Source organism: Eulemur rufifrons, chromosome 7 (assembly GCF_041146395.1).
Source record: "Eulemur rufifrons isolate Redbay chromosome 7, OSU_ERuf_1, whole genome shotgun sequence".
In the NCBI taxonomy this organism is placed as follows: domain Eukaryota; kingdom Metazoa; phylum Chordata; class Mammalia; order Primates; family Lemuridae; genus Eulemur; species Eulemur rufifrons.
The window spans coordinates 281,705,319-281,715,758 of record NC_090989.1 but is presented as its reverse complement, the minus strand read 5'-3'; the positions used below and the strand labels follow the sequence as shown (position 1 = coordinate 281,715,758).

The following is a 10,440-nucleotide window of genomic DNA, read 5'->3' as shown; positions in this document are numbered from 1 at the left end:
GCAAGTCCTGCTGTCAAGCCCAGCATCGTCCTGCTAGTGGTATCTGTCAATAGCAGTGCCTTTGCAGCTCCTGGGTCTACCCAAGGGCTATCTGCACCATGGTTAACAGACGTGGCTACGGGCGGCCACCAACATCACTGCCACATAGTGGAAATAAAAGCCGTCTTCACAATCACCTGCCACCTCCTCTCCAGGGTAGGACACACAGCACCCAAGAGGACACTGAGATGAGTTGACGAGGCCATTAAAAGGACACCACGCTGTTGACAGCACTCAGGTGACATCATGCTGGTCCATTTGCCAGGCCTGCCTCCTGGCTGACTGTGGCTATACTGGAAGGTGCCACCACCCTTCGAAATTCCACTGGTGCCTGCACAAGTGAGTGCCTGTGCCCCCACCCAGTCACAGAGTGGGCCCTCTGAGGGTCCTGATACACAACAGCAAAAAGGACAAGTTACGACCTTAAGGAGGTGGCCCAACAGCATTCTACCTCTTCCCTACGTGGAGGGCTCTAGGTCCAAGCAAGATCAAGACCGATTCTATGCCCTTTTTTTCATCGATACCCGATGCTGGTTTCTTTTGATGCCATCGTTGAAGACACACTGCTGGCTGGCGGAGGCTCTTCTGGTTTGTCAAAGCCACAGAAATGGGGAAACTTCTCTCCTTGGCTGTGACCTGAAAAAGCCCAAATACATTCTGTACAGAAACAGACCAAACAGTTTAATAGCAGGGGGTAAAACCCAACATGAAATATAAAGCAAAACAAAACAAGCAATCAAGCATCTTTTGAGTTTTGGTTTCTGTTGTTTCTTTCTGCATATGTGCGTTTCAGTGAGAAAGTCCATTTTAACAGGCTGCTCCAGTGTTTCTCGGTGCAGAGGCGCTGAGAATGCAGTTCTCACAGGAACCGAAAGGACTGCTGACACCCACTCAGCTTCTCCAGCCACCGAAGCCCTGGACAGACCTGCAAGGAAGCACCAGAAGAGAGGCGGAGTCAGCTCCTGCTCTTGCTGCGGAAGGGCTTCGGTGCCTATGCGTAGAGGTCAGGACCCTGAATTTTAAACATCTCGAAACTCTATACAGAAGCGCAGAGGGAAGATCAACACACAAGACTCCGTGAGGGGCCTGGAGCCCCGTGGTCAGCATGAAGCTTTTGAGACACTAACAGGGAAATAAGGAGAAGCAGCTCCTAAGCCCCTCCTTCTAGTCCCACACTCACTGGTGGGCACATTCTTCTCTCTGAGCCATGCCCTTTAAGAAGGTAAGGCCTGGCACCTCCTGCCACATTACTATGGAGACTAGCAAGTACACAAAACCTGCTGCTGAACCCCCATGCTTCTAGGACAAGCTCTAAAAACAGGAAAAATAGAAACAAAATGCATAAATCCAGCAAGAATTAATATTTCAATAGGTTTTACATGCCACACACTCTTCCAGACTTATTTAATGCTTTTAACTAAAATCAGACACAAAGAGGGAGATAGATACTTACGAGTTATTTGATCCAAAGCTGAATCCTGAAAGGCAGATGAAAAAAGCAGGGTTAAACCACATACACGTGAACGACAGAGGCCTCTGGGCTCAGCTCTTTCCTTCCCTTACTTCCCACGGAAAGCCCTCTTCTCCCCGGCCAGCTGGGGGACGGGCAGGAAGGTACACGCTGAAGCTCCTCTGGAGCTGCTCAGATCCGTCAAGGGAAAGCAGGGGGAATCCTTTATTTTTTATGCGTTATCTTCTTGGTATTTTAGGGTTCTTCCCTCCTCCTGACCCCGGCTATAGGCAGAGGGTCTCTAGCACGGCCCCTCTCACATAGCTGCACTGGACCATACAGATCCATTTCATTAGGAAAATTTGTTTTTTTCCTCTATTTTTTCCATCCACTTGCTCTCTCTTCTTTTTGGCAGCCAGAGAAACAAGACACTTGGGTTCTAGGCCTGGTTCTGCTGCAAACCGTACGACTCTAGGAAAGTCACTTAGCTCTTTGGAGTTTCTGTTTCTTCATTTGGAAGATTCTGTGCCTCATGAGTTTGTTGCAAGAACAAAATGGAACATATGTACTCTGCTATCTGAAGAACCATAGTGTTAAGCAAATGCAAGACATTTTGGGAAGTTTCTACATCTTACTTTTTAAGTCTGCTGGCTTGGATTTTTAAACCAAGGCCCAGTCAGACCATTATCTGGGGTTTTCAAATCAAGTCAATACTTTGTCTGGTAAGAAACTGGTACCAAGTTGCAAGTCTAACTAAAACCTAAAAACATTTTATTTTTCAACCACTTTCAGCTTTTAAAATATTAAACTGAATTGGTAAAACACATTCACTGTTTTGGGAGAGAAGGCATTTACAGGAGGAGAAGGCGGGAGGGCGCACTGTGCTTGCGGAAGACGCATGGCAACCTACCTCCTGTGCCTGATCCAAAACCAGAGAATCCGCTGCTCTGGGTCCCGAAACCAGAAGTCTGTTGGGACAGTGATCCAAAAGTAGGAGCATTTTGACTCGCGAGGGTGCCAAAGGATGTGGTGTTGCTGCTGCTCCCAAACCTGGGAGAAATGGACTGTGGTTAGTGGGGCCTCCCACTCCACTGCCTGCAAGCCTCAGTCTGCTGTCGTTAAGTCTTGACATGCATGACCCATGTGATTCAAGGTGACAGGCTGGGCCTGAGCTAGCAGTCTCTCAGAAAGAATGGGTATATAGCTCACAGTAAACCTTTATCTCAGCTCAGGGAAGAAAAATAACAGGAATACAAAATGAAATCCAATCTATGCAGTGTTTTAGTTTTTGTCCACTGTCTGGAGATTCCAGGTCACCTGGGAGCTAAGCAGCACAGGCTTCCTGCTCCACCTCTAAAAAGCCTTTAGGTCTATCCCATCATTCTGGCACTTCTCTATTATCCAACCCCCATTTATTTATCTTCAGCTCCTCTAGGGATCTTGACTCTATTGACCTTTCATCATGAGGTAAAGATCCTGTACACACAAAGATCACCATTCTATTTACACTAGGCAGGGGCAGGTTCTACCATGATTTCATTCAGAACTTTGTGTTTGTTTCCTGAATCAATAAACACTATATAAAACAATGTAAAAATGGCTACTATTTTCTCTCCCTTGGTCCCCCAACCTGGGGGGACCTGGTAACCTGGGTCCCCTGGGTAACCTCACTTAGGAGTTTCCCTCCATATTTGGTCCAGCAAACGAGGCTGAGTGACATATTATAGCCCCCTGAATCGTTCTCAGAGGAATTGGCTGAGCCAGGGAGAGCCTCTGGGTCTGGGGATGACTATATAGGGCATATGGATCAGTGTTTTTTGGGAGAGGAGACAGCACCTAGGGCAAGAGCCCACCCCAAAGAAAGAAAAGTGTGTTAAGCAGGTTCCTTCTCATTCTGTCTACTCTTAAGGATGCAGCAAAGGGTCTTTTACATACAAAGGCGGCCGGGGCCTGCTCCCATGGGTCTCCCCGAGGAGTGGTCCTGCTCTCCTCCTCCTCCTGCCTTACCCCTCTCATCTACAACAGCGGTGCCCTTCTCGGAGGCCTGCCAGGGTCAGAGACAGGCTTGTGGGCAGGGACCTGAAAAAAGGCAATGGGCTCTTTCTGAGCTACAATACCTGACCTGATGCTTGTTAGTCCTGTTCTTGAAAATGGAACCAACCAGCCAGTCAGGATTTATGTGGGAGAGCCATCCTAAGGCAGAATATGATACTTTCCTACTGGTGAAAAAAACAGCTGGTTTCAAGTAAATAAATATCTCACTATTCCCAGACAACCAAAGCCTCCCACCAACTCTGCAGTACTGTGTGCTAGCCGGGCCGTCACTGCAGAGATGGGTGCCCATCGACACCGACAGGAATACTAGTTTAATTTGGTCCCTAACTCTGCTTTCTAAGCTTCTCTTATTAACTTTAATTCTTGAGGGGAAAGAAACTTAAATGACCAATTAGTCTCTACGTGAAATACAAGAAACAACACACCAGCTGGCTCACTTTCCTTGAAAGTTTCCAGCATCTTTCACGGAGGGAAGAGTATGAATAAGAACATACTTTATTTTCAAGACAAAGATGCTGTCATCTTGCCAAGACTTCTATCTCAAATACCTCTACAATCCCCCAAAACAAAATCATCTCCCTCGCCCCAGACTGTCAGCTCTATTACATCCTGAGCCCAGTAGCGAGGGTGAGAGTCACTTTCAGGCATCAATACCTCCTTTGAACGATAGACTTTGTAGTCATCACCACATACATTTTATTGGGATTTTGCGGTGACAAAGTCTATTTTTTCTTTGGGGTTTTGGCAATCAGACTGCAGTCCTGTCCTTAGAAGCAACTCCCTAACATGGCACTGTCAAGTAAGGATGTGAACAGGCAACACAAGCTGCTTCAACAGCTGCGTGACCGGCAAGACTCTCCCTGCGTGGAGGCTTCCAGTTAGGGCCCAGCGCCCCAGCTGCCCCGGGACTGTGGGACTGAATACCCACTCTGAGGGTCTGAAGGGGCGCAGGGGACACAGGAGTTGTTTGCTCAAGGACAAGGGGTCTACTGCAGAACAATCCCAAGAGGAAAGAATGGTAAAAACTATTCATTTAGAACTTCCTAAGAGAAGTCAGCATATGAGCAGTCTTGGCGATTCTCCTTCCTTTAACCCCACCTGGAGAACAGTTCTGATGACCAGGACTCTACACGGCAGGGGACAGCAACACAGCAGAAGTCCACCCATGTATTCAACAGAGCCCGGCGTGGAAGAAATGAGCCTCACCCTATAGAGGAGCAGGACTCCTCAAGGGCCTTGTCTGCCAATTTCAAGGGAGGGGCCTTCAGCTCATGGTCAAGAATTTGGAAAATGTAAGAACATTCTTTTCAGAACAAGAGTACTGGGCCCCAGGGCTTTTGGCTGGCACAAACTGGTGGGTTTCCACAGGTCCCTCCTGGGGGGTGGGGGGCTTACCCGAATCCTCCTGTGCTGGCAGCTGCAGTTCCCTCTCCGAACACTTTGCCTCCCGTCGAGCCCAGAGGGCTTGTAAAGGCTGGGGCTGAACCGAATGCTGGCACCCCTCCAAACCCAGGGGATCCCCCAAAAGTAGGAGGGCTGCCAAACACTGGAGCAGCACCGAAGCCACCTGAGCAAAACAGAGGCAAGCAAACAGAAACAGGGAGAAAGGAAGAAGGAGACAGCAAGAGGAGACATTGAGCATGAGAAACCAAATCAAAGCAGGAAGGAAAAAAGGGAAAACAGAACATTAGAAATTCAAATGCAAAGAACTGTAATAAAGGGCAATACCCCTTCCATCAACAAAATGATCATTAAAACTAAAACAAAACAAAAACCTCCCAAACCAAACCACTCCCTCCATTTCCAGCAGAGGGCTGTGGGGTCCACTCAGGAGAGCCCCCCAGGCCCTGTGTTTGAGAGATGCCCAAACCCCTCCCCGAGGCAGGCTGGGCTCACCAGACCACCAATGAGCGCCCACCCAGTGTATCGAGATCCCTCCCAGGCCCTCTGAGCTGTTTTGAGACTCCTCACTGAAAAACCATCCCCCAAATCTCCAATTCCTACCCAGCTGTCAAAAGACGACAGGTTTCACTACTTAATCGGCACACAGGCGAGCCATCTAGTTTCATGGAGACCCAAATTATAAAATCAGAGGCTCAAAACCCCCTCTCAGGGCGAATCCCTGAGTTGGGTCACAGCAGAGACAGAGACGTGCACACTGGCACCAAGCCAGGTGTCTTTTATTTATTTACAGGCTGAAGGCTTGCACATCTCTCCCCAGAGTCCCTCTCTCAGTACAGAAGAATTTTTAAAAATGCCTTCTTTCTGCAGTCTGGAACTACTTCTCAATAAAAAGTACACCAAATTTCTTCTTTGGAGGAAGGCTGCTGTATAAATCTAATAAAGTAAGAAGTCAGCCGTGAGGACAGCCTCAGAGTCCAGACGCCTTCTGTCAGCCGCCAGCACAGCTGCTCAGGGGGCCCTGCCTGGCTGGAGGGCAGCGCGCATGCGGGCGGCCACACGGGAAGGCTCAGGCCATGCATGAGGCAGCCCCCTCTGATCGGTGGCGATGCCCATCAGGCAGGAGACGAAACATCCTCCCCTGAGCTATTCTTCCTGTTCCCGATGGGGTTCCCAAACCCTCCAGAGGTGGGGAACCTGCGGCCCTGGGGCCACATACGGCCTTCTGGATACTTGAGTATGGCCTCTCAACTGAACCCAAATTTTACAAAACAAATCCTTTTAAACTTGGATTTGGTCGAGAGGCCACACTTGGGGATCTGGAGGGCCACATGTGGCCTTGAGGCTGCAGGTTCCCCACCTGAGTGTGAATGGAATAAAATGGTATAGGAAATGTGTCTATAGGAGACCACCCTCTACAGGGAGTAGAGTACTTCTTAAAATGAGCACTGGCCTGTGAACTACATGCCAAAGGCAGTAGGGTGGCCTAGTAACAACTGGGGAGATGAGCAGCCCGTGAAGGCAGGAACATTATTTTCTCCCCTTTCAGAAAGTGGATCTGCCATTAGAGGGATGAATCTGCCCTTCGTATAAACATGACCACACCACAAGCTTCCGCTACCTGCACCGGCAAAGAGCAAATACTGGTATGAAAAGCTATCAGCTGAATTCCTTAGTTAACTGTTAGTTAACTGTTATTTTGTGATTCAGTTATGTGCTTATTTACCATTTAGTAGTGGTTGCACAGGGGAGAAGGTACTTTTTGCTAAGGCTCCCGTTTGGGTTAACATTCTGCATTTTAAAACCTTGGGTGAAATTCCAAGCCATGATAATGGAGACTGTTGGGTTACAAATATAACAGACTGGAAAAAAAAAAGTGCTAAAAAACCCTTGCAGTTGAATTATTTAAGACTGATCACAGATCTAGTTACACTTTCTTCCTAGACACACAGGGCTTTATCTAGTGCCTCGTATTCAATATTGTTTAGACTTCTTGGTGGAAGGTTGAGTGAAAAATGAGAAGCCACAATGACACAGAAAATTAACTGGACAGGGGAGGGGAGGAGATTAACACCCCTCCAGCCATCCCCTCGACACACAGAAAATGCTCCCAAACCACCTAGGCCATAGCCAAATGCAGTAAGAAAAAAACAGTCACTCTGGTCTTATCTTTGCAGACAGGCAACTCACTGCTGATGGTGGGAGGGGCCCACTTTTATTAGTTGCCATGTTTGCATGCTTGTCTTCTCCAGAAGAAACAGAAATTTACTAATAATCAATAATAATAAAATTTCTGATTTACTGAGGACCCACTATGTGCCAGGTGCTGTATAACAGTTCTCTTTAATCCTCCAAATAAGCCTGAGGTCATTATTTCATAGGTCAGGGAACTGAGGCTCACAGAACAAGTCTAATCTTAGCCGGCTGCTGGTGCTAGAGCTGGAATAAAGGTCTGTGTGACTCCAAAGCCCACCACCCATCTCCCCATCATTTGTCCCCCTGCCTCCCTCCATGTCACTAAATCTAACACACTTCCAGAGACAGAGCAGGGGTGCAGACCCAGTTGGCGCAGGAGGGCAGCAAAGCCAGTTTCAGTCTGTCCACCCTCCAGCAGCTCCTCAGATAATCTCCAGCAGTATTATTTTTTTTTTCTTTTTTGAGACAGAGTCTCACTCTGTTGCCCGGGCTAGAGTGCCATAGCCTAGCTCATAGCAACCTCAAACTGCAGGCTGGTCTCGAACTCCTGACCTTGAGCGATCCTCCCATCTCGGCCTCCCAGAGCGCTGGGATTACAAGCGTGAGCCACTGCGCCCGGCCTCGAGCAGTATTGTTTTCTAATGCAATTTTACTAAAGGGAGGATGGACACCTGTGGAATTTTTCAAAGACTCATGCAAACCATCAACGTAAAATCCCTCTCAAAGCAAGAAGAGATAATCCTGATGCCTTCGGCATCTGTACTGCTCAGGCAGAAAAGCACCTCCTCTACAGCGGCCTTTCCTTCTGCTCAGTGCTTTAAGGCACCTCCTCTGACAGAAGGAGCTCTCCGAGAACCAGTGCAAGCTCTGCAACACGAGGGGGAGTGCTTCCCTCTACATTCACTTCGATGGTTCTGGTTGCCAACTCATTCATCTCATGTATTTGAAAGGTAGTTTCTCTGTTAGAGTCCTCAATCTAAGTGGTCTCATGGGGCAAATCATCAAAAGGAAAAATACTCTGAAAAGTGGGAGGATATATTTTCTCTAAGGCGGAAAAAAATAAAAGGGTCAGATTCTTAAATCAATTGGGACTTGATCCCAGGATAAGGATCCACATAAGAAAAACATAAGAGTCAAATAAAACATTAACAGGCTCCTAAAACAAAAAGTCTTGATGATTAATGAACGAAAGTTTCTCAGTCAAATGTTCGTATTTGTGTGTGTGTATGGCCAAAAGATCTCAGAGACACAAATAGGGTAGAGGGGCAGCTGACAGAAATGAAGCACATGTCTTCAGATCTAAATATACATTGTTTTTATAAAATTTTTAATTATGAAAATATATGATTATAAAAAGCTCAGTTTATAAATGTATACTTTAATAGTAATACTAAGATAAAAAGTAGTGCTGCTAATGTCCTTTTTTTCTCAGTTACATGGGTGTGTTCCCACTGTGCAAATTAGTTGACCTATATGCTTCTGATACGTGGACACTGTGTGTGTGTATATATGTATGTTATACTACAATTAAAAGTTAAAAAAAGTGATTTGGGAAAGAGGGCAAAATGATTTACACATAGGAAATTAAATAGATTATCTGTCTTGACCATCATAGGTAAGGGGTACCCAACAAATCTGTGACTCAGGATGCTTTCTTGTTCATATTTTAGTTATTTTCTTGTGTGTTCCTTTCCTGTGGCTCTTCTGCAATTAAATGTTTGCAATGCTTTCATCCCTAGGAAGACAGTACTCTGAAGGGTTGCATTGTGGAACAGCATTAGGAATGCAGTAGCTGCTCAATAAATATAACTGGAGGAAAGGGTAGCTTCATCCATTCTCCGGCCCTACTCTTTTGAGAGAACCACTCTGGAAATAGTCTCTTCCCAGATATCCATGCATAAATAAATACAAATATACAAATAACCATAACTAATATGTATAGGAGTACCTGTTTTATTTGGAGAGGAAAACCCAAAGCCTTGGGACGCCACACTTCCTCCTCCAGAGCTGAAAGTGCCAGTGGGTTTCTGCTCTCCAAATGACGAGCTGGCAAATCCACCAAATGTCTTGGCCCCACTGTTTCCGAATAGGTTAGAGGTATCTGAAAGGATGAAGACGTGTGAGGGAGATCAGAGGGAGAGAAATGTCCTTATTTATTTCTCAGAACAGAGAAGGAAGACACCTGCTGGGTGTTGGAGGAGACAGGAGTGACAAGAAGCTTAGGACCCCAGGGAGCTGAGCTGTAAGAGAGCAACAGATACTTTCTCTGATTTTCATGTTTTTAATCATTTTGGTACCAGGCTCCGGATTTCCTGGCATAATTCTACAGGCACAAAATAAAGGGGCAGCGAGAAGCCTCACTGCAGAGGCTCCTCTGTAGAAGCTCATGCCAGTGCTCCCATGGCATCAGGTCCACCCAGCAATGGAGGACCACGGCTCAGCTTCGCACAGGCCTGCTGCCTTCTGAAGAACAGGGCTTGCTTTCACTCGTCTCTTCACATGAGGAGCAACTTCAAATTTTGTCAAACTAGGGAAATTCAAGTTAGAGGAAATCCAAACCAGCATAATGGCTTCTAGCACCTGCTTTCTGCTTTACAGGCAGGTTCAGCACGCTTGCTGCCTGAGCTGCTCAGAGTGGCAGATGAAACAGGAAAAACCAGGCTGCTTCTAGCGCACCCCTGGAGCAGGGAGGCACAGCAGAATGCAAATGAGGACAGCATGGCTTCCAGTCTCATTTCCCCTTTCTAAGAGGGTCAATGAAGCCCTTAACCTTTTAGATGCTTATCTAGAGGGTCATTCTCTCCCTCAACTATGCAATGAATCCACTCCGAGAATTGAAGGAAAAAAGGAAACTACTAAAAATCAAGATGGGTGAGAATTTTTTTGGTCTGCTATAAGAAATGCAAACCTGACAGACAATATATGTAACTAGCTAAAGTCACAGAAGCTAGTTACAATATATGTAACTAGCTAAAGTACTCAGATAATATAGACAGCACACTATATATCAGGATTTTTAAAACACTTTTTTTGAGGGGCATGGGAAGAGGAAGAATAACTTATATTTCCCCACCTTGTCTGGATGGGTGTTTTATTAAAATTAGTTTCTACCCACAACAAGGCAGGGAGAAACTATCCTGAAATGGGGTGCATGCTCAAAGACACAAGCATAAATAGGAGGCAACATGTATGCTCTGGGTAATTGCTGGGTGGGTAATGGAGAGTTGACCATGTCACCAAGTGGGAAGTATAAATATCTATGCAAGACCATTCTCTCCCCAAGCCAATCAGGCGCTCGT

The 10,440-nt window shown here is 46.5% G+C and overlaps 1 protein-coding gene across 3 annotated transcripts in view; it reads right to left on the bottom strand.

Moving 5' to 3' along the window:
* Positions 1-863: 863 nt before the first annotated feature.
* Positions 864-10,440, bottom strand: part of NUP214 (nucleoporin 214) — an 89,151-nt gene continuing 79,574 nt past the window's right edge. For all 3 annotated transcript variants that reach the window (XM_069476971.1, XM_069476972.1, XM_069476973.1), the window contains exons 32-36: positions 9,090-9,242; positions 4,940-5,111; positions 2,400-2,539; positions 1,493-1,517; positions 864-964 (exon numbers count right to left, since the gene is read on the bottom strand). In XM_069476971.1, coding sequence (XP_069333072.1) covers positions 931-964; positions 1,493-1,517; positions 2,400-2,539; positions 4,940-5,111; positions 9,090-9,242 — 524 coding nt within the window. In that variant the 3' untranslated portion in view covers positions 864-930. The remainder of the gene's footprint in view (positions 965-1,492; positions 1,518-2,399; positions 2,540-4,939; positions 5,112-9,089; positions 9,243-10,440) is intronic.